The sequence below is a fragment of the Lipotes vexillifer genome, unplaced genomic scaffold (genome assembly GCF_000442215.2).
Source record: "Lipotes vexillifer unplaced genomic scaffold, Lipotes_vexillifer_v1.1 scaffold602, whole genome shotgun sequence".
NCBI lineage: Eukaryota > Metazoa > Chordata > Mammalia > Artiodactyla > Lipotidae > Lipotes > Lipotes vexillifer.
In genome coordinates, this window is record NW_006790307.1 from 1917382 (window position 1) to 1942386 (window position 25005).

At 36.9% G+C, this 25005-nt stretch overlaps 1 protein-coding gene across 6 annotated transcripts; it reads right to left on the reverse strand.

Annotated features, from left to right (window-relative positions):
- Positions 1 to 942: 942 nt before the first annotated feature.
- On the reverse strand, positions 943 to 24483 carry MDM2 (MDM2 proto-oncogene). 6 transcript variants are annotated; one of them, XM_007463556.1, is made up of 11 exons: positions 24108 to 24483; positions 23342 to 23426; positions 20560 to 20634; positions 18311 to 18444; positions 15998 to 16047; positions 12652 to 12719; positions 12424 to 12520; positions 8205 to 8365; positions 4351 to 4506; positions 3247 to 3324; positions 943 to 1566 (listed from the first exon to the last, which is right to left on the reverse strand). In XM_007463556.1, the coding sequence occupies exons 2-11, from the start codon at positions 23420 to 23422 to the stop codon at positions 991 to 993; spliced, it is 1476 nt and encodes a 491-aa protein (XP_007463618.1). In that variant the 5' UTR covers positions 23423 to 23426; positions 24108 to 24483; the 3' UTR covers positions 943 to 990. The 6 variants fall into 6 exon arrangements, with proteins under 6 accessions (XP_007463618.1, XP_007463621.1, XP_007463620.1 ...); XM_007463558.1 differs by lacking the exon at positions 24108 to 24483 and having other exon boundaries at positions 991 to 1566; positions 4492 to 4506; positions 23342 to 23422; XM_007463557.1 differs by lacking the exons at positions 20560 to 20634; positions 24108 to 24483 and having other exon boundaries at positions 991 to 1566; positions 23342 to 23422.
- Between the last annotated feature and the right edge of the window lie 522 nt (positions 24484 to 25005).

Here is a 25005-nt window from a genome sequence, read left to right on the forward strand (position 1 = left end):
CGGCTGCTGCAACCTTCGTGTACCACTCTACGTTAGGGTCCCGTGCCTCAAAAACTAACAGTGCCTCCTCAAATAAAGAAAAAACCCTTGCCATTTTCTGCATCGTGAATCTCTTTGGTTCTTCTGTTACTTCTTCCTCTTGTCACTCCACTCTCAATTATTTTCACCTTTGTTTCCATCAGCAGTACCAGCTACATCACTGCTGCTTTTATGCTTGCTTCCAGACATCCTGGGCTGGAAATAAAGATACTATACTACTGTACTCTACACAGTAAAGTACACAAAAGCACAACCATTTGTAGGGGATGCACGCACATGACAATGTACTCCATTCACGTGAACTTTCGTGACTGGACATGCCAGCTCACGTTCGCATCTTTGAAAGTTGGCAATTTGAAGGTTTGTATGTAGGGGACTTATTTTAAGAGGCTCTGAAAGACTAGAGAAACTAAGGATTGGAAAGTTTAAGAGTATGTAAAATTTAAATATTAAATCTTTCACACGAACTTTTCCTCCTTACATGAAAGGTACTGAATAAGTTACATTTAAATGTCCTACTTATATATTTTTTAAAAGGTCAGATACTTCTCATTTAAGAGAAAGTGGAAATTATTTTAAATAACGAGCGGTAGGAATTTCCCTGATGGTACAGTGGTTAAGACTCTGCACTACCACTGCAGGGGGCACGGGTTTGATCCCTGGTTGGGGAACTAAGATCCACATGCAGAAGAGTGCAGCCCCCCCCAAAAAAGGGGGTAGAGGGGTAAAGGATGAACTCCATATCCAATCCAAATTACATTAAAACCCAAATATAAAATATCAACAGAAGGGACATTTTCCTAAAAGGAAGTAACTATTCACTATTGGGAGAAATCTACATGTAGTAAGATACTTTCTTGCTTTGATACAGCTATAAAAATAAATTTCATGTCTAAATTTTGGGGCTTATATAGTTAGAAATATATAATTCTACTTTTATAGGTAGTTCAACTAGGGGAAATAAGTTAGCACAATCATTTGGATTGGTTGTCTGCATACGGGGCAGGGCTTATTCCTTTTCTTTAGCTTCTTTGCACATGTAAAGCATGCCATAAGATGTCCTGTTTTGCCATGGACGATGCAACCATTTTTAGGTCGACCTTGGCAAATCACACAAGGTTCAATGGCATTAAGAGGAAAACTAGATTCCACACTTTCTTCTTTGTCTTGTGTTTCTTCCCTCTCAAACTCTTTGACATCTTCTTGGCTACTATAAATGATACTATTAGAAGTTGATGGCTGAGAATAGTCCTCACTTTCTTGGGATAGGGAGGCTTGTGTGATCTTATCATCATTTTCCTCAACACATGATTCTTTGCAATCATTCACTGTAGATTTCTTACAGTCAGGGACATCAAAGCCCTCTTCTATTTGTGCTGAGTTTTCTAGTTTGGCTTTCTCAGACATTTTCCCTTTATCTTTCCCTTTATCTTCAGGAAGCCAATTTTCACGAAGGGCCCAACATCTGTTGCAATGAGGTGGAAGGGGAGGATTCATTTCACTGCATGAAGTACACTTCCAATAGTCCTTCAAGGAAACAAGACAGTTAGCTTCCGTAACCCTTCAATAACCAGTCACAGCAACGCTAGCAACTTGTTCAATACGTCTAAGGTAAAATGTATCATACAGCTCAATTTTCAGCATTTCATGTCTTATATAAAGCACTCAGCAGTCTTTCCTCAAGCATGAGCTTGTAAATACACTTTTTTCCCAGCCAAACTATGCTAAGAATTCTAAAATGAAAAACGTATTCACCATGACCTTAACCATGTACCTGTAAAGTTATCTGTTCAAGGACAGAGTTGGTTCATTTAGTTGAAGCAAGTGCTATGGGATCTTCTCTGTAATGAGGCCTGTACCCACACCACTCCCTTAAAGGCGCAAACCTGATACTGTGCCCAGTCCACCAAATCAATCTAGACAAAACTATCAACCAGTCTGCCGGTTGACTAAGACTCTTAGAAGTGCTCTAAAACCAGGGCTCAACTGGGTGTTCCCTAACTTCACCCACAAAGGAAATGCTAAAACATTCTTTTCAGCAATCACAGCCAGATAAACTCTGCCATCCTTGTCACTATCCAGAATGTATGCCCCTTACTTGTCTATCCTTTTCTGTGTTCTTGTCTCTGTAACTGCTCATTGCTTCATCCTTATTCCAACTTATTTCCCAAACCTTTCCACCCACTAAGCAATCTGGATAACAAATTTCCCCACATTCCAAGCCTCTTTACTGAACATATCCCTTATCTCCCTGCCTTACGAGAAGCATGGTTCTTGCCTGAGGACACTGTACATGTAAAACTTGCCATAAGAGGTCCTTCCTATCTTGCCATGAATAATGTAAACATTTTTAAGTTGCCTGACAAATGACATAAGATATTAGCAATAAGGGTGGGAACTATTCATTCTCCCACAATGGTTCTTTCAAGTTGTAAAAGCAGGTTATCTACTAAATGATAAAACCAAAGACAAAGGTCTTGTAATACAGGAAGAAAGTGCTTCAAGAGTCTGATAAATTACAAGATCTATGTCTAAAACATTTCACTCAGCCTGACATCAAATGACTCAACTAGTTACTTCAATTATTTTCTAATATAGCAAAACATTTTCCTAAGATTTTACAATTTCTCCTCCTTTTTAGTATTTGGATAATTAATAATTGTTTCTATCTCAGAAAGAGAAAAATGAGATTTCCTATCCAAATATAACAAAAGGCAGTTTTTAAGAACAAAAATTAGAGCAATAATATTTAGTTAAAAAAACACACATCCAATACCTGAGGAACCCTGTGAAGCATGAAATGTAAATGTTTAAGTCCAGATTTCTTTAATAGAAAATCCCACCACATATTCTAATACAAATCAATATGATATTCATATTTGATAAGATTGGCAAAATGTTGGTAACTATTAGACCTGAGTGATAAGTACAACGGAGATACATTATACTATTCTCTATGCTGTACATACCCCACATTTTCCATAATGCAGTTCTTCAAAAGTTCAAATTCCAACACAAAAAAACTAAAAAGTATAGCAACAGATCCCAACCCAATAAAAGAACAAAAATATTTTAAATCATTAAAACTTAAAAAAAATGTTAACTTTATAAAAACTACCTCATGTCAAGAAGTAGATTAGACATATTTTTCTAATCTTGACTTCAATGTTATTTTTTGATTCCTTGAAAAAGTAAATGTATACTTACAGCTAAGGAAATTTCAGGATCTTCTTCAAATGAATCTGTATCACTCTCCCCTGCCTGATACACAGTAACTCGATATACCTAAGAAAAAGAAAAACAAAAAAAACCATAAGCATCAATTCATCACCTTTTTTCTTCAACCAGTAACGTTTCTTAGTGATAAGTCCTAAACAAACAACATGTACTCAGTCATCCCTCCATATCTGTGGGCAGACTGGTTCCAGGACCCATAAGGATACCTAAATCTGCAGATGCCCAAGTGCCTTATGTAAGATGGCATAGTATTTGCATACAATCTATGCACATCCTTCCCTACAATTCAAATCATCTCTAGATTACTTATAATACCTAATATAAATGCTATGTGAAAAGTTGTAAATGCAACATAAATACTATGTAAATAGTTGATGGCTCAGAGCAAATTCAAGTTTTGCATTTTGGAACTTTCTGGAATTTTTTTTTACTCGAATATTTCCAATCTGCACTTGGTTGAATCCGCCAATGTGGAACTCGCAAATACGGAGGTCCAATTACGTTATATATGAGAAATCTGAGACAAAGGTGTCATGGAATGAGTGAATATAAAGGGGGAGAAATGGAGGACGGTAAAATCCTCACCCACTATGGTAAAAAGTCAACATACACGGATGTTTAAAATAAATAAAATATTCAGTACAAGCATTTTTGTTTTATAAATATGGAAGTATTAAATTACAGTGAAATAACTAGAAATGTTGAAGCTGGTCACTTCCAGGAAACAGATCTGGTGGTAGTATGTGACTTTTAACTGCATGCATGCTTTACTTTTTCATAAATTAAAAATGAAAACGGAGAACTGAATTAAATATTTTTAAAAAGGAGTAGACTATTATAAGAATGCTCATTAAGGCCTACTGACTTCTTGACACTACATTTTAAAAAATATAAATAAGACAACAAGGAATTACAAAGCCTCAAGTCCACAAACCAATATTCTAGTTTGAATAAATCAAGAGTCAAAGATTGTGATGTGAAATCTGAATACATTATTATTTCAATCTCATCACTCAACGAATAAGGAAAGTATTTAAGAACTTTAGAATATAATCAGAGAAAAAAAAAAACTACCTCATCATCTTCATCTGAGAGTTCTTGTCCTTCTTCACTAAGGCTATAATCTTCTGAATCAAGAGACTCAACTTCAAATTCTACACTGAATTGATCTGAAACTGAATCCTGATCCAACCAATCACCTGAATGTTCACTTACACCAGCATCAAGATCCTAAAATCGAGGGGGGGAAAAAAAGCGACTTAATGTACATTACCTGTTGGCCTGTAACAGCTTAACTCTTCCCTGTGCACCTAATTCCCCCTCAGTTCCATCCTGCACACTGACACTAGGTTAAGCTTCTGGGTTATGATTAGATAAATATTTTCTCTGTTCAAAACCCCATTATATAAAAGAAAAGACCAAATTCCCTTGGCATTCAAGGTACGTACAGGAAGTCTATATTAACATTTTCATATTATCTCCAACTAGACACACCCCTACCCCCACTAAACAAGAACATTAACCAGATCTAAACTGTTTCCTAAACCAAACTTCAACTTCCACACCTTCCCTCTCTAGCTGGACTAACTTGACAGTTTTCAAATTCTGCTCATCCTTTTTTGCCAAAGCCTTTGTCAATACTATAACTAAAAGAGCACTCCCCACCTTTAATTATCTGTACTACTTATATTATTATTATATATTTGCACACACAAATTTTGCAAAACATAATTTTGTACACATTTCTTATCTGAATTATACATACTTTAAGAGTTAAGACCATGTCTCAATCATCTTTATATCTTCCCACTGGTAGAATGCTAGTAGCTACAACACATACAATAATTATGATTTATGTTTAATGAACTTTGAGAATAATTTCTTTGGAAGAGCTTGCAGATATAATTTTTTAAATCTATTTTTAAAATTCTGTATCTGCTCATGTGATTTATTTTAAAACTGATTAATAGTATAAGAACCTAAGAGAACCTTCAGTCCCATAATATTTGCCATCGTGGCTAAGGGTAGGAACATACACAAAGCAGAAGGCTAGAACTAGAAAAAGTACTTTGGTCTAGTAGTCAAGATACATACATTCTTATTCTAGATTTGCCACTAAGTAACTTTCAACCTAGACATATTTAGCTTGTAAAGGCCACAGCTATTTCATCTATGACACATGAATTTGGATTAAATAATCTCTAATATTCCCATCATTTATAAAAACAAAAATAAGGTATTTATTTTACAACCACTGAGGTCAAAAGACTGTTTTAAACCGTGATGATAGGAAAGTAGTAGTAAAAGCAACATTCATTGATCTGCAGTTATAATTCCTAAAAAAAGGCTCTATTAACAATCACATTAAAATCACAAGTCAAGCTAGAATACAATAACAGCTCTAATAACCTAAGAAACTGGACACTTCAATTAACTAGGCTTTAGTGTACTATGTTTAGAATAAGGGGGTAAAAATCACAATAAACATTAAGTTTCAGAAAGCATCTTTTATGGCAAGAGTCAGCAAACTGTGCCTCACCACCCATCTATTTTTATAAATAAAGTTTTACTGAACACACCCGTGCCCGTTGTCTATTAGACTTGTTGTCTATGGCCATTTTTGCCTCACAGTCGTAGAGCTGAGTAGCTGAAACAGATACCATATGGCCTGCAAAGCCCCAAATAGTTACTATCCATCCCCTTACAGAAAAAGTTTGCCCACTCCTATTCTAGGGTTCTATGAAGAAAGCAAAATTCAAAGTAGTTTTCAGGACTTCCCTAGTGGTGCAGTGGTTAAGAATCCGCCTGCCAGTGCAGGGGACACGGGTTCAAGCCCTGGTCCAGGAAGATCCCACATGCTGCAGAGTAACTATGCCCGTGCACCACAACTACTGAGCCTGCACTCCAGAGCCCGTGAGCCACAACTACTGAAGCCCATGCACCTAGAGCCTGTGCTCCACAACAAGAGAAGCCACGGCAATGAGAAGCCTGCACATAGCCCCAGCTCGCCGCAACTAGAGAAAGGCCTCGCACAGCAGTGAAGACCAAATGCAGCCAAAAATAAACAAATTAAATTTTTTTTAAAAAGTTTTCAAAAGTTTAGCTAATGTTCAAAAAAGAAAAACCTAAAAACTCTTAAATACTGTATATTTAAAAAGTATCAGACAGGCTTGATCTGGAAAGATCTTAAAATCCCTGTTTTTCTGAATTCCAATTGTGACAATTATTAGTTACGTGATCTGAAACAAGTTATTTGAAACACCCAAGTCTTAGTTTTCCTGTCTATAAATGGAGTTTGAGGCTGCTGAGGTGATAAAATATGTTAATTGCCTGGTATAGAGCCTAGAATATAGCCTTAGTTCCCCCAATGTATTAAACCCAAAAGAAAAGATGGGAGGCAAACGCACTTTCCTTTAACTCCCTTCACAAATTGGTGAATGACAAGACCAAATGTGACGTAAGCTAAAATGAAGGAAAAAAATTAGCCTCATCAAAAGCTTTCACAACTAGGGACTTTGCCTGAAAAACAATAGATCTTTAACAGAGAGGATTTTTAGAAGAGAGCGTAGAATAGGACTAACAAAAAGAAATACCCTCTATACTGCTTTGATAACAAGGCAGTGTCCCAAATAGAAAGAACAAGGACTTTTAATACCATTTAGCTAGAATTCTGAAACAACTTTAACAAAGACTGTAAGTTTAAAGGGCGCACAGTCGTTGTATTAAAACCATTTGTAAGGAATAAAATTATCCAAACATGAAGTTGGTGACACATCAAGTTTTATTTAATTGGATTCAATTTTTAGATCACACATATTTATTCTCAAGAACCTGTTTTTTCATAGCATTTATTCAGTGTTTTAATTATTTGTTTGATTGTTGATCTCCCAATGAGGGCAGGGATCATAACTACCTTGACCACCACTGTATCTCCAGTGCCAAATAGAACCTGGCATAGAAAAGACACAAATATCTACTGAATGAAGAACTTGCTCTTGGAGGAGCTCTCCATGCCATCTAGTGGCCTATATGAGTAACAACTCTATTAAATACTAACTCCAGAAGGCACCTCTGCATCCATAAAATCACTGCTTTGGAAGAAAAAAAATGTAAAGATAATAAAGAATAATACATAAAAAGAATATGGTTACTATCACATTTGGTTCAATCCTTTACATCTTCTAGAGAACTATAAAATAATCACTAATATCCAGAATAATCGCCATGAAATGCTGCCATATCACAAATAAAGATTCCAATTTTAATAACATTTTAAAGACAAATGTGTAATGACAAGAAAGAAAACATTCCATTTGTCAAGCATTCTTGTTAGCAAAAACTTCTTTACAAAACCTCCTTCAGTGATATCTCTTAAGAATGTTAATGCTGGCTAATACTTTGGAATTTTGTATCAATGATCAAAAAGTACTGATACTTTCCCATCATGCATGCAATAATATACCAATATTTCACAGCCTTATTAAAAAGACCTTCCCTGATGTCTAGACCTACATAGGGCAAATGTGGATATCAGGCTATGCTCACTTATTTGCTGAGAGCTGTAATAAGATATTTTTACTCTAAATATGCAAAACAAAATTGCTTAGAATCTTAAGATATTTTTGGTGCAGTGGCCCACAAAGGTTCTCCAATATGTAGGGTGACATTAATAACTAACATCGGTACTAATTTTACCAACACACTCCAGTGCAACTCCATTATCTTCCACCCTTCTCCCCAAACCCGGGGTTGGGAGTGGGGAAGATCTATACAGTTTCATTTGAAAGAAAATTTTACCAAGTGTACAGCAGCAATCAAGCAGCAATCACATATCATACATGTGCATTCTATCTGGATGCTTATTAGGACTGCCAGAACTAGACTTTAAAAATAAGAGAGTCCTGTTTTATTTAAAATGAGAGGATTACCGGATTTGATGGAGTCCCTGTCGATTCACTGCTACTGCTTCTTTCACAACATATCTCCCTTATTACACACAGAGCAAGGCTTTCATCAAAGGAAAGGGAAATATTATCAGATTTGTGGCGCTTTCTTTGTCGTTCACCAGGTAATTCATCTGAATTTTCTTCTGAATATGTAAAGAAAAACAAGTTAATCAAATTGCTATACTATAATGTATTTAGAAATTGAGCTGTCTTAAGTGACCTATCTGTACTAAAACTGTTTCAATGAAATTAAACAGAGAAAAATAGTGAATTACTACTGTTTCAAAAGTCAACACTCTTATTGGATCTGTCCAACTTAGAGTTATAGCAGAACACTACATTTTTAAAAGCTTTTTAAGCTTGTTTCAGAACTTTATCAACTCACAATTAATTTAATCCATCTAGACCTTTTATTAACCAGTCTACGATTTTTCTGTCAAAATCAAAATTTAGGGCTTCCCTAGTGGCGCAGTGGTTGAGAGTCCGCCTGCCGATGCAGGGGACACGGGTTTGTGCCCCAGTCTGGGAGGATCCCACATGCCGCGGAGCGGCTGGGCCCGTGAGCCATGGCCGCTGAGCCTGCGCGTCCGGAGCCTGTGCCCCGCAACGGGAGAGGCCACAACAGTGAGAGGCCCGCGTACTGCAAAAAAAATAATAAAAAAATAAAAATTTAGGATATAAGATTTCACTTTTTTTCCTGGAAAGAACCAAAACTGTTTAACTTACTTAGAAGGTATTCCTAATGTTTCAATTTCCTTAGTATCCAGTATTTTCAACAGGAATCAAAACCAGTTAAAACTGGTCCATTTTATTTTATTTATTTATTTTTTGGCTGCGCTGCATGAGGGATCTTAGTTCTCCAATCAGGGATCGAAGCTGCACCCCCGGCAGTGGAAGCACGGAGTCTTAACCAGTGGACGGCCAGGAAGTCGCTGGTCCATTTTATTTTAAATAAGAAATTATCTCTGACTTAAAATGAGAATGTTACCAAATCTGTCAGGGACATAAATGAAGAGTACTACCTTACACCAGACATAAAAATGAATTCCAAGTGGATTAAAAAAACCAAACACATGGAACAAAACCATCCAACTACTTATATAAGAGAATATACCGGGGTGGGAAAGTATGATGTGACACTACAAAGCCCTCAAGAAAAAGACTATCAAGATTAAGTTAGTTACTTAAGGCTTACATGGCAAAATAAAATACTATAAAAAAGAAGTTAAAAGGCAAATGTCAGACTGAAAAAAAATCTGCAACACATAATAAAAAATGATTAATACCCACTTTATATAAAGGCCTTCTACCAACCAAGTGAAAGACAAACTTAATTTTAAAAAAAGTCAAAGATATGAAAGGCAATGCATAAAGCACAAATGACTAATAAACACATGAAAAAAATGGCTCTCAGTGATCAAGGAAATGTAAATTGAAATGAGATACCATGTTTCACTCATGAGAATGACAGAAATTAAAATGAGAGACAGTCTCAGAGATTTGGGAGAAAGGACTTTTTATACACTACTGGTAAAAATGAAAAACAGTGTAACATTTTATGGGCAGTTTCTCTATCCTAGACAAATACCTACATAATCATTTAAGGATTTATGAGCAACGGTGCTCACTGCAGCCTTATATGTTAAGTATCTAATAGGGTTATGAGATTAAATAAAATATAATCCATATGCCTGAAACAGGTACAAGTCACACCTTTGCTCACTCCATTTCCCTCTCTTGACCTTCCTAGTCAGAAGTTATCTCTTCTTGCTCTGAATTCCCAAAACATGCTTATATCCTCTAATTTTGTATTTATCTCTACAAGATCACAAGTTCTTGATATAAGTTCTTAATGTTTGTATTCCCTATAAGAAAAGGTGATCTTGGTTGAAAGATGTGGGCTAGAAGGCCAAAACCATGCTGTTGATCTATATTTTTTAACTCTATTAATAACATTTGGGGCTTTTTTCTGATTATTAAAGTATTGTATTACTCATAGTAGAAATCTTAAAAAAATAGACAAAAAATTTAAACGTAAATCATCTATAATATTACCATTGAGATAACTACTAATAACATTTTAGCATAATAATTTTCTAGCTGTCATTTAAAAAATTTATTTCCATCTAAAAAACATATTTATATCACACTATATGTACAATTTGGGGTTGTTTTCTTTTCTTTTTCTTTTTGCCCATACCACATGGCTTGCAAGATCTTAGTTCCCCACCCAGGGATCAAAACCAGGCCCCTGCAGTCAAAGCACTGAGTCCTAACCACTGGACTGCCAGGGATTTCCCAGGGGTTGTTTTCTCTTAAACATTCTTTTACATTACTTTTAATGACTGCAGAATATGGTATCCGTAATATAGGTTCATCATAATTGAACCATTCAGTCCACAAATCCGAGCACCTTCTTTCTGTCTGGCACAGTGTGAGGCAGTGGGTATACAAAAATGAAGTCAGCCATCATCCCTACCACCAGAGGAAGTTTACGTTCAAACATCAAAGCAACCAAAATACGATCATTTACAAGCTACAATGAGTGCTATGAAGGAAACAAGCAGGGTGCTAAGGGAAAGAATAACAAGAGGGGATCTACTTTTCCGGGTGGTTAGGGACAGCCTCTCTGAGAAAGTAATAATTAAGCAAAAATAGAAAAATGAGGAGCTGGTCTTACAAGACTGAGGTAGAAGAACTTCTGGCAGAAAAAACTGCAAACAGCCTTAAAGCAGGAAAGAATTCTGACTTGTTTGAGGAACCAATCAGTGCAGTTAAAACACAGTGAAGGTGGGGAAAAAGGCCAAAAACCAGATTAAAGGTAGAACAGGGCCTTGTAAGCCAACATTAAAGTGTGGGTTTTATCTGAAGGTCAATGGTAAATAAACAAAGTGGGGAAGTGACACAATCCAATTTACCTTTTATGATCCCTTTTGGTACTGTGATGAAGGACAGAAAGAGCAAGTAACTAGAAACAGAAAATCAGAAGCTGCTACAGTGGTCTCGGTAAGAGATGACAATGGCCTGGACTAGAGTGATGACATTCTCTAGCATCATATATGTTTTCAACTATGAATAATGCTATAATTAATATCTCTACATATAATCTTTGCACTTCTGATTATATCCTTAGGATAGATTCCTAGAAGTGGATTACTGTGATAATAGTAAGAAAGCCAAGCCTTTTTATAATTCATAAAGGTTAACCAATTTACACGAATTGATACACCAACAGTGCATCAGTGCCAACACATAGTTAGCAAGTTAAAAAAAAAAATCATCTTTCCTAATTTGAAAGACCAGAAAAGACACCTTTTTTGCATTTTTTATCTATAAAGCTAAATTACTAAAATCCACTCCTCCTCATATTTATCAGTCATTTCTATTTACTATGAAAAAAAATTTTTTTGCAAGTTGGATTTTTAATATTTTTCTTATTGACTTTTGGAAACTTATAATAAGGATATTAACACTGTCAAATTTAAAGTGAATCTATTTCAGTATGTTGTAATTTTTTTCATTTATCTTTTCAACTCATTTAGTATTCATTTTGGCATAAGGCACAGATATAACTTGATTTTTTCCCCTCAAATAACCATTTGTTCTACTCCCATGTATTTGCTCTGCACTTGCTGCCCTTTGCCCTCATGTACAAAACTCTTCTCTGGGTTTATCTATTCTACTTCAATGATTTGCCAAACTCTTTTCTTTCACCTGAATCATACAGTTTTAGTTATCATGACTTTCATCAGGCAACAGCCTCCTCCTGCTTTCTCTGTTAAAAATGCTCTCAGCTATTTTCTTTACCTTGTCCTCATTTCTAAGATGCTATTTCTCTGTTTTTAAACTCACTGGTGTGTTTTATTTATTAGAAACAACAAATACTTTAACTGTTAAGGTGACTAAGAATGATGGTTAAAATAGAGTTTATATCCTTGTCCTCTGTTACCATGCATAGCAAAAAGCTGGCTAACTATAAAATCCAGCAGGACACAGTAAAACTGTGCCGGCTGTAGTCAACCAGAAAAATGCTGCTAAGAAAGCAATTTGTAAACCAAAGAAATCATATAAAAATAAGAAACTCAAATTCATTCATCTAAACCAAAAAAGCACAATTTCATTAAGCCTAAATGCACTAATTTCAGTAAAGAATGAACACTGAAAAGCTGTTTGAAAGTGCCAATTAAATATTCATATATACCTGTCTCACTAACTGCTCTCCTTCTAGATGAGGTAGATGGTCTAGAAACCAAATCTGAAGATGAAGGTTTCTCTTCCTGTAGCTCTTGCACAAGGTCCTAAGCATTCAAGGGAGAAAAAAACAAAAAAAAAAAACCCACAAACTTATAACACCAAGAAGCTAAAAATTCATTGTTTTAAACACTCCCAATTTTCAAGAAACATCATAGTAGAATGAGTTCAAGATTACCTTTTGAACACTCCCACCTTCAAGGTGACACCTGTTTTCACTCACAGATGTGCCTGAATCTGATGGTTCTGACAGAAAATAAAAACAAAGAATCACAAACTAGGAAAGCAAGGGTTATTCAATAGATGTTATCCAGAACAAACTCCTCATACAATTTAACCTTTTAACCAACACTGAACGTGTAGTCTCCAAGTGCCATCCTGTGCTGAATACTAGAGATGTAAATAGATAATTCCATTTTAATATAGAAGATACATAAGAATAATTATAAAGTACAATAAAATAAGCACACTAAAAGAAGTATTATAAGATAAATTAATGGAGAAGACGAAGCAATGGTTATTTGGTAGAGATGTGGCAAGGTCTGAGTAACAAGGAATCAGGAGAGGTTTCATAGTAGAATATGTGGAAGTACAACTGGGAAAGGCTATTCCAGACTGAGGAAACACTGTGAAAAAAGCATTCAGAAGTGAACTACCAGTGTTTGTTGCAGGAACTACAGGTACTTCATTACTATGGGAATGTAAGCAGGATCATAAAGGATCCTGCCTGTCTTGCTAAACAGCACAAAGATATCAACAAGCAATACTCATGCCACCAATCCCAAATCACTGCATCCTCCCCAGCTAATACTTCACATTCCTCCCTAAGGCACTGCTGCAGCCACTGCACCATTAAAGAGGTTTAATCTAAGAGATAAAATTGATTTACTAGTTCACAGCAAGTATTTTACCCAGCGAGCAATAAGGAACCCTTAAATGGTCACTATAAGCAGAAGAGTGACAACTCCCTCTGCCAAAATAGAAGAAAAAGAGAACAGAGGCAGGGAAACCAGTATTAGCAACTGCAATAACACAAATGAAAAGCATTAAAGTCTAAACTAAGACATGGAAAAAAGATCAATTCCAGAGAAATTAAAAAGGTAAAAACCAACAAGAACCTGGTGTCTGACATACAAGGCAAGGGAGAAAGGAGTCAAGAATTCCAAGATTCTACCTTGGGTGGATAAATGGGTGGTATCATTCAAAACTTCAGATGATGAACAGATTTGGATGGGAAGATAAACTGAAAAGTGGATAAAACTTTCAGGTAGGTAGGTTTAGTCTGTATGTAGATGTACAGACTTGGAGCTCAAGTCAAAATTTCAGATGTGGGATATATACCATCACCTAAGATCATAATCAAATACCTTTTACTACTCCCTTGGAAACATTTTCGTCTTAACACTGAAGCCCGGTCTGAGTATTAACATTTTGAAATTATATGCATTATCATAACAGTTTATTTATTTTTTATATTATGGGCAAGGTATTATACTGATTTAAGTTGTCCATATAAATAGGTTATATTTTGTTTTAGTATAAGAGATGTTACAAAACAGATGTAATAAAAAGGAAGCACTAAGTGTGACAAGTTTGAGAACAATGATACAGGAGTTGTGAAGTTAATTATATTAAACTAAAACCTGAAACAAACTCAGAATAGAAATAACATAAGTAATCTACAGGTTACCATCTCATTAATATAATTTTCCTAGCAATCAACCAAGATTTAAATGAATGAATGAATACATCAGGGATCATAATACTTCAGAAAACTGAAAATACTACAAGAGATACTGCAGTTGTTTATTTGCCTTCATTTGACTTCATAAAGGGCTTTGTAAAACAAAATGTCAAGTCACCAGCCTAATAATTACTTCTATTCTGGGATAAGACGGTGATGTGCTTTTCTGGGTCTTAAATCCTAACTTTGGAAGAATAAGTATTCAATTCAACAAATTTACTAAACATTGTATTAATAAACACTGTACAAGTGTACTGCAGACTGCAAACCTGAAAAGGACACACTTGTATAAATAAGTGTAACAAAGTAATATAACAATAAAATCTAGATACGAAATAATGGGAGCACTAAGGAGTGGTCAGTTCGTTCTGGAAAGTAAACAAGTTGAGAACAGTTCTTTTTTTTGTTTTGTTTTGTTTTTTTCCGTACGCGGGCCTCTCACTGTTGTGGCCTCTCCCATTGTGGAGCACAGGCTCCGGCCCTGAGAACAGTTCTTAATTATAGACCAAAAATAGACTTTGGGCTTCCCTGGTGGCACAGTGGTTAAGAACCCACCTGCCAATGCAGGGGACATGGGTTCAAGGCCTGGTTCGGGAAGATCCCACATGCTGCAGAGCAACTGAGCCCGTGCGCCAAAACTGCCGAGCCTGCGCTCTGGAGTCCGTGAGCCACAACTACCGAAGCCCACGCACCTAGAGCCCGTGCTCCACCACAAGAGAAGCCACTGCAATGAGAAGGCCATGCACCACAACGAGAGTGGCCCCTGCTTGCTGCAAATAGAGAAAGCACGCACGCAGCAAGAAAGACCCAATGCAACAAAAAATAAATAATAAATTTAAAAAAAAAAAAAAAAGAACGGACTTTAAGAAGCCTGTGGTGCAACTACTGAAGCCCGCGCACCTAGAGCCCATGCTCCGCAACAAAAGAAACCGCAATGAGAAGCCCGCGCGCAGCAACAAAGACCCAATGCAACCAAAAATAAATAAATAAAGTAAAAAAAAAAAAATTAAAAAAAAAAAGCCTGTGGTGTATTGGAGCCAGCTCCTACCAGCACTCCCAAGCAAACTGTGTACATCTCTTCCCAACTCCATGTTTGCGGCTGAAAATGGTCATGGTGAGAGTATTTATATTATGGAAACCAGTAACCACAAATCAAGGCTCTTCCCCTGGAGAGTGGATTGTTAAACATTTACCGGCATATCACTGTGTATGTTTAGGTGTATCGTTATGAAACAAGAACCTAGCACTTTCATCAGATTATCAACAGGATATGGAACCCAAAAATAACCAGTTAAGAACTACAAGTCTAAAGGAAGGGAAGTAAAATGGCACTCACCTGAACAAATTGGTAAACAAAGTTTTGTCTATTATAAAAAACACACAAGACAAGGACCCTTCCATTCAAATGGCCCTACCTAGGTATCTGTATTACTTCCCTAAGCCTTTGAATACATTTCAAGGTTTGCTCCTATCACTACTATGCAGAAGATTCTGAAATTATCTACCTTTCAAAACAAATTCTAACCTGATATCCCAAGGCTTAAATTCATGTAACAGGATATTTAAATAACCACTGCAAATAAATGTGCATAAGAAACTTAGTATTATGCTGTTTTAGCTCATATGTATTTCTTCCTGTTAAATTTATCATACCCTTACTATAATATACAATGAGAGCAACTTTTAAAGAAAATCACAATTATAAGATGTCTGCACATTCACAGAATGTCTTTAATATATTTTTACAGTACATGCTTAATGGAATTCAAAATGAACTTACCCTGCTGATTGACTATCACCAAGTTTCTATAAATCATTGTATATATTTTCCTTGTAGAGAGAAACAAAAACATGTACATTTTAAAATAAAAATGTATTAAATTAGACTTAACAAGACTTTTAAATGCATATTAGTATAAACTACCATGCTACAACCCAAAGTTTAAATTACTACATTCAAGTACTGATAAGCTTCTAGACACTAAAAACCACCATAATAATTATTTGCACAATGATTACACACAGCCACTTTTAATAATCACTAAAGTCTCCCTAGTGCAAAGATTTCACATCTCCATTTCCTGAAACATGCCTTGTTGAGACTTTAGCAAAAGTCCCCAGAGAACTGGTGTGAACACATGAGGCAGATTAACATACGTATTTTCAAACAGAAAAGAATTTATCTAGCTCCGGGCATAGATGAAAACTGCCTAAAAAAGTAGCAGGTTATGCAAAACCCATTATATAGGAACTTCATTATAGTTTTTTTTTGTTTGTTTGTTTTTTTGCAGTATGTGGGCCTCTCACTGCTGTGGCCTCTCCCGCCACGGAGCACCGGACGCGCAGGCTCAGCGGCCATGGTTCACGGGCCCAGCCGCTCCGCGGCATGTGGGATCCTCCCAGACCAGGGCCACGAACCCGTGTCTGCTGCATCGGCAGGCAGACTCCAAACCACTGCGCCACCAGGGAAGCCCTCATTATAGTTTTGACTTTTATCAACCTTAGACCAATCATCTAATGGATTTTCTTTCTTGATCTGAAAATTTATTAAAAGATAGAGCAGTATACAGTCATTTAATACAGCCTGAGTACCAGTCACTGTTCTAGAGAGCGGGGAAAACAAAGAATGAAATAAAAACAAATCTCTACCCTCCTGGAGCATAAGGAAACAATTCACTTATGCCAATACTCAATGAAGTCATGGTACATTTTTCTTTTTTATCAACTAATGACTTTAGAGAACATTTATTGGTCACAAGATATCATTTCTAACTTTCAAGGTTAAGGGGAAAGTGCCAATCCCAACTAATTTTTTTCATCCTTGGGACTGACGATACAGCTCCTTAAACTCACAAAAAAATCAATATTCCTACTCATATCTTTTCCCCAAGTCAGTAGTTTCCCCAGTGTTTAACCTCTCAACACATTAGAATTCAAGTCAAAGATAATTTTAAATTTGTGCTTTCCGTATCAGAAATTACAGCTCCAAACATTATCAAGATTCAATACTCAGATGGTGCAAAATTATCAATATAGTTATTTCTTAAACTTATAAAATTAGAGCTTATATCCCAAGGCCAAGTATAAAATAACATAAATACTAAACAGATATCGTCTGTCAATGGAAAGAAGCTTGTATGTTAATTTAAAAGCAGGATGAAATTAAATATAGTATGTTCAAAACAGGGTTAAAACATATCTGTGCATAATACGTTGTAAAAATGCCAAGTAAAAATACCTTTTGATGACAAATTACAGTCTTTTTTTCCCCTATCATTAGCTTTCTGTCTTTTCTTAATATTCAATAATGAATATATATATATTATAATGAAGTTATTTTAAAGTTATAACTATCCCACTTAATTATATTTTAGCTATAATATTATTGAGTATTAAACACTAGTAGAATCTAGGTAAATGTTTCAGGTGAAAAGTATTCTTCTCATTAAGATACACTGCAAAGAGTGTATGAATGAAACAAGGAATTCCAAATGTAAAGGAAGAATGACTGAAAAAAAAAGTCTGAAAAAAAAAAGTTCCCAGTAGACTAATTCTAGAAATGCTATCTGGGTTAAATTCAGTTGATTAAGTGCCATAATGGTATATGACAAAGAAAAAGATCTCCAAAGTAACTCGGGCTCAAATTTAAGCGATTACCACAGGGTATTATAAAGACTGTCTTTGGAAGTGACTGCAATAATAATATTTTTTTAATATGCAGTTACTGTAGCTAATATTTAAATGCTTTCCATGCTGTAGCTAATATTTAAATGCTTACACATTGCCTCTTTATAACCTCCACATAAGGTATTTACATTGTTCCTACTTCATATTCAGGGGAAACTTAAGGCTTAAAGAGGGTAAGTCAATTTACCTAGTCTAACAGCTAGTAAATGACTAAGCTGGGTCTCAAACCCAGGCTTGTAAGATTCCAGAACTCACGTTCTCAAGTAACATGCTATTTTACTAAGAAATTAAATTTCAGCATCTTTTACATATTTTATAACAATTTTCTCTGACAAAAGGGAGTGAGGATGGAGGTGAACTGAAATGTTTGCCCAACTGGCATTTTACAGTAGACTAAAGAACTTACCTGTGCTCTTTCACAGAGAAGCTTGGCACTCCAAACAAATCCCCTAGAAGATCATTTGAACAATACACAATATGCTGTTGTTTCTCATCATATAATCGTTTAGTCATAATATACTGGCCAAGATAAAATATAACCTGAAATAGAAATATGATTTCTGAGCATTAAAGAAAATTAAATGTTTGTTTCAAATACATTTAATAACATCTCATTTATCTGAAGAGGGTTAAACAACCAGCAACCACATCAATAACCATCTAAATAACAACCATTCTGTACTCCTAAAAAAAAAAAAACAAAAAAAGCTGATTTTATATCTTTTTCTTTTAATTTGACTAAAGTAGAGACACTGCTTCTGATTTACTTAAACTTTAAAATGTGTCCTCTCTTTTTTTGGCAGACTTTAACTTTGCCCAAGTATCTAAGTACTACTTATTAGGAAGAAAGGAAAAGACAGCAAAATGGAAAACCACTGATCACAATGAAAAGTTGCAGAATCAAAAACATCAACTAAAATATAGCAGTGACCTGGAGTCATTTAGTAAATAGTCCTGCACACCATATACCTCAACAACCTCTGAGGTCATCACAGATGAGAAGACAATGACCAATTACATCTACACAACAGTTTGGGAGAATTCAGTGAATGAAATAAACCCTTAAAGATATCATTATAATCTACACAATAAATAATCAAAATAATGACCCTGAATCATGCACATACAGTTAAATTATATTTTGTGTGCTCCATTAAAACAAAGTGGGCAATACATTTTTAAGACATCCACATACAAACCTATTAACAACCACCTAAACACATACGGTGTTTTACAGTTTACAATGTACTTTTACAAGTACTGTCTCCTTCTGATATTTCATAGAATTGTTATCATCATATGAGAGATAAGAATCTGACCCGGTCTCCTGACTTCTAGCCCAGTGTGCTTTCTACTACCCCATACTAACTTTCATCACTCTCCCACATACCACAGAACAAAGATTTTACAACTGAACACTGTGTCAGACAATATATACATCACTGTTACACAGTTTAATATTAGCATTCTAAGTCTTTATGATGACCTTGATCAATTTTCTCCTTATTTCTACCTACTACTAGTCATACTTTTTTGTTTCCTTAACTGGTTATATAATGATAATATAAGGTTAAACCCAAGTTAACATCCCCAAAACATCATTTACCTTGACACTTCCCTGCAAGCTCCGTCTATAGACTTAAATGGCTAAGCAGGCTTCAGACTTAAAGGAATATTCCTATGTGACTATGGATGGAAGAGATGGTAGACAGGGGAAAGGAAGAAGGAGGAGAACCTAGACTCTTTCTACCAAACATCCCATAAGGAAACTTCTGAATGTGGCTAAAAAGGAAAAGGGTCTGGAATCTTTTCCTGCCCACTATGCTGATGTAAGTAAGGTCCTTCAGTGTTTTTAGTAACCTGAGCCCCATAAACTAAGAGTGAGAGATGGGGAAGAGGCACATTTCATTCACATCGAAATTTTCCCCAAGATGGCCCATCTCTCAATGAAGAACATGCTTCTGTGCACAAATTTAAAGCTAGAGAACAGTACATTGAAATGTATCCATTAAACAGAACATATGTTCACAAATCAGCTCACCTCTATCCCAGAAAGATCAGTATACTGTACTCATGTATCTCTAGTGCAGAAGTTCTTAACCTGGGATCCATGAATGCCCAATAAGTCCTTGGATAGAATTCAGGGGGTCCATTAATTTGGATGGGAAAAAAATGTTTGTCTGTATTTTCACTAACTTTTAACTGAAATTTAGCTTGCCCTTCAATTATGAACATAGGCAACAAATCACGAAGTAGTAACAATAACTGTGATTTTGTCACCAATAAAATCACAAGCATTTTTCATATCAGTCATACTATGCTTGATGTAAACGTCTCAAAATATCAGTTATGCTCCTCACTACTTCCAAATTACATTTATTAGATCTGCTGCTAAATCTTAAGACTTTACCAGTGCGTCAAGTGGGTTCACAGCACAAAATGGCTAAGAACCCCTAAAGAGCTTCCCTTTGTCTGAGTTCCTGGCTGACAAATGAAATTCGAGTATAAACTGAATTTTCAGCTTCAAATTATAGTCCAAATGACCACAATACTTAACATTCCTGCTTACTGAAAATCCCTCCATATGGCCAATTTCTCCCCATGGCTATACGTAACTAGTAAGACATGTTACCTTTTTAACTTAGTTCAGCTTACCTCTTTCATAGTATAGGTGTCCTTCTGTGCACCAACAGACTTCAACAACTTCAAAAGCAATGGCTTTGGTCTAACCTATAAAGAACAAAGAGTTGCTATTATACTTCCAAATTATTCCGGAACTATAAGCCTGCAGGAAACTCATCCATAAAGAATTTCAATAAAGGTAGCAAACACAATGTTATCTCACAACATTAGAGACCTCAAAAACTAAGTCATAATGTTTTCACTAAATGTAATAAACTACGTAAACTGAATACCACAGACTGTGGTTGGGAAGAAAATGCTGGGATCTAATTATTATGCAAATAATCACAGAATCCTCAAGTATCATCAGTTGCCATCAAAAACAGTACCCATGCCAGGGCAGTGAAAATTATTCTTTTTCCTCCAGCTATTTCTATCATCTGCTTATTACCTTACAAACTCAATGGTAAATGGAATACCCCAATGAGCTTACTATAAGCTAAATTACAAAATACGAGAGAAAAGAGTAAATCTTTACGGTGGGTCCTTTTACCAATCTTTTCTTTCTACAGATTAGGTTCCTGAAGGCTGGCGAACTTTAACCCAAGCTGACAAGGATAATTAAGAACAGATCTGGAGACTGCGACTCACATCCCTCAACTGCAAGCCAGCATTTTCTTCCTACTATAATATCATGCTGCCTTTTAGTGGTCTACTTGACAAACATTTATTGAGCTTCTGCCATGCACCAGACAGCACTGGATATTGCACACACACACAAATGACAAATAAGACATATGACCTGTATTGAAGGAGCCAGCCAACTAGATCAGGGTTCAGTTTTTTTCTTTAAAGAGCCAGACAGTAAACAGTTTACAGCTTTTCTCACCAGATAGTATGACTCAGAAGCATAAATTATATGTAAACCAATGGATGTGGGTCCATTTCAGTAAAACTTTACTCACAAAAGTAGGCAGCAGGCCAAATTTGGCCCATAGGCTGTAGTTTGCCTGCCTCTGACCTAGAGGCTTTCCAAGTTGTACTGAGAAAATATCTGGCAAGGGGGCAGGGATGTAATGTGTTTATGCTCTTTCTCCCTATCTGTTGCTGTATCAAAATCTTCAAAACTCAAGTATCTTTACAGCTACACAGCCACCCCTATACAGACTGGTGCCTCTGCACTCCCTTCAATATACTCCCATCCTGTCTAACTTTGAAATCTGACAGCAACCCAGTTCGGGATCTAACCCTCAGAACTAGATTTAAGAAAACTGCCTATTTCCAGCTAATCAACAGAATATTATTTAATAACTGAAAGTTTTAAAATACACAATAAATGTAGTACTGAATCATTAATGGTTCTGATCATATGTTTTTTCCTATGTGCTTACATATGCACTTTACTTTCAGGCTATTTAAAGAATGAATTATCCCAGAAAACATAAAAAGTTACTTTTTTTCATTCTAAAATTTTATATATATTAACTTCAAACTACATAAAACAACTCAAAGTCAAAGTCTCCAATGGAAAACCATCACCTTTTTTTTAAGACTTAAAAGACATGCATTAATAAGAAAACTACTATAAAAGACAATACCATTATTAATCTTACATTTAAGAACAGAAAGATAAATTCTAGATGAGAAAAAATCTAGATGTAAAAATAAAAAATGCTAGAAGAAAATACAGCAGTTTATCTGTATAATCTTGGGATGGGAGAGCTCTTCCAAAACATATGAAATTCAAAAGCCAGCAAAAGTCAAATTTTACTTCATAAAAATGTTCTCAATGAGAAAAAGAACAAATAAGCAAAGTTAATTTTTAACATTTGTAAATGATAAAAATTAAATACACTTGAAACACAGAGAACTATTACAGATTATTAAGAAAAATACAATAAGCCTAAAAGTGTATAGATAAGACCAAGCAAACCCCAAAAGAAACAAATGATTTAACCAATGATGTGATGCCCAACCTCACCAAAGATTAGGGAAATACACATTTAAACAATAATATAATACCTTTTGCCAAAAAAGGGCAAAATAACAGTGATAATATTCAGTTTTGACAGAGAGGAAAACTACTATACATAACACTTGTGTTAGGATACATATGCAAAGCAGCACCATCTGTAATACTCAAAAACTAAAGGCAATTTTAGAAAACCTATCAGTAAAGGCATAAATTTCTTAAATGGCACACTAATGCTGTGGATTACCATGAAGCTGTTAAAAAAGAATTCTGTAGGTTTTATTGATTGACATAGATGCTATTTGCTTAACATCTCTAGTATAATCCTATTTTAGTAAAACAAACTGAACTGCGACAGATTAAAACTCACATGTGCATATATATATGGGTATGCACATAGATAAAGATCTAAAAAGGAGATACGACAGATGTGGTCAAAACAGAAGACTGGAATTTGCAGCTTTTACTTTATACTTTTCTGTAATGCCTAACATCTTTACAACAAGCATGAATTATTTCTGACTTCTACAAAAGTTAAATACTGACAGGTCAAAACAGAAAAAAAAAACAAAAAACAGTCACATAATAAACATAACTTCAGCATCCATACTTAAGAAAATAATGAAACTGACATTTAATTCAGTGTGGTAAAAAGCTAAGAAAATAAATATTGATTCTTACAGGTAACTTTTGCTCCACAGTTATGCCTGAGTGGCAGGAATTTAAGCTATGTACTACAACTTCACTTCAAGAGCCATGCTATAATTGGGCTCTGTGAAATCTAGTAGATCACCTCATAAAATAAATTTTTGTTAAAGTTACACTGGAGACAAAAATACCAACCAGGGTCTCTTGTTCCGAAGCTGGAATCTGTGAGGTGCTTACAGCACCATCAGTAGACACAGACATGCTGGTATTGCACATTTGCCTACAAGTACGAAAAGAAAACACACGATAAAAACTTGAAATACTGAAACACCTGTTAAAAAAATACAAATCATATAGAAATGAGATAAATAATGCTTTTATTAGCAAGTGAGTCCTTACCTAGATCAGCAGAAAATGCTACAGGTCGGTGACCACAGGTTCTCTCTCTCAAACAGCCAGTGAATACAGCTGGGAAAAGGCATGGTTTAAATAGCCCCAGCTGGAGACAAGTCAGGACTTAGCTCCTTGTACTGCCGACTCAGAACGTGTCCGAACTTGACCAGCCCCACAGGAAAAGCTGAGTCAACCTGGCCCCAGAACCAGCCCAATCTCGCCCAGACGTAGCGCCCGGCAGATACAAGCTACCGAACAGGCACCTGTCATTATTTTGACCCCCCCCCCCCAGCCCCCGGCAGCGCCCCCCGCGCACTTGACCTTTACCCCCGTGCCCGCGAACCCCCTCCCAAACCCCCGCCCGCTGGGAGCGCGGCCCCGAAAACCCGCCCTCCTCCCGAGTGGCGACAACCTCGCCTCCTTCCAACAAAACCTCCACATGCCCGGCGCCCCCCACCACGAAATGCACAAAGGCTGTGCGCGGGGCACAGGCGTGGGGTGAGAGCGACCGGGGAGACCCAAGTCACAAAGCAAACCCAGAACTGCCCACGCGCTTCCAGGCCGATACCTGCTGCTCACTAACTGGGGTTTGCCGCGCCTGGAGTCGGCGGGGTGGGTGAGGGAGCCGTCCCTCGAGGCTCCCTAGTTCCCGTCACGGGGCGCGCGGAAGCCCGACGCCTTGGGCCTCGGAAACCATTCCACTCGCCGGGCCCAGGCCGCCGGGGCGCTCAGACTCACTAGGTCCGGAGGAGAAGGAGGCTCTTAGCGGCGAAAGCGGCAGGACCTCGGTCAGAGGGGTAAGAGCTACCCCTCAGGCTAGGCTTCTTGCTCCACTTTCCTTCTAGTCACACCGGGCCGCACAGCCCCCAAAGGTGCCGAGCTGGCCGAGGAACACCATATGCGCGCCCCCTACTGTCCGAGCGCAGCGCGCCGGAAGCCGCGGCCCATCCGGGCTTTTGCGCGCGCAAGCCCCGCCGCCCCCGCCCATTGGGGGCGTGGCTGAGCCCGGAACTGGGCCAGCGTCCTCGGCTGATGGGGAGGGGGCGCCGGGCGCGCGCGACCCGCCGGAGTCGGTCGCGCTTTTTCCCGGGTGGCGCTGATCCCTGGTTTTTCCCGCCGCCGCCTGGTTTGGTGCGCCAAGCTTGGGACTTCTTTGTCCCTTGGCGTTATATTTGTATTTCTGTGTTTGCACCTCCCTACCGCAATGGAAACTCAGGCAAATACGCATCTAAGTGCCGCTACCAAAAAAGAAACCACAATTAACAGCTGTGCGATATATTAAGCCCGCACCGCCAGCCGCTGGAGTTGTTTTTTTTTAAAGTATGATTAAAAATAGCACAGTATGGGCTTGTTCAGGGATGCATACAGTATTCTAGTTGGAGGAATAAAAGGCTGGTGGTTACCGTTAGTGATGGGTGAGGTAAAGAACGGTTACTCTTAACTTTATGCTTTTAGAGTGTTTGGGT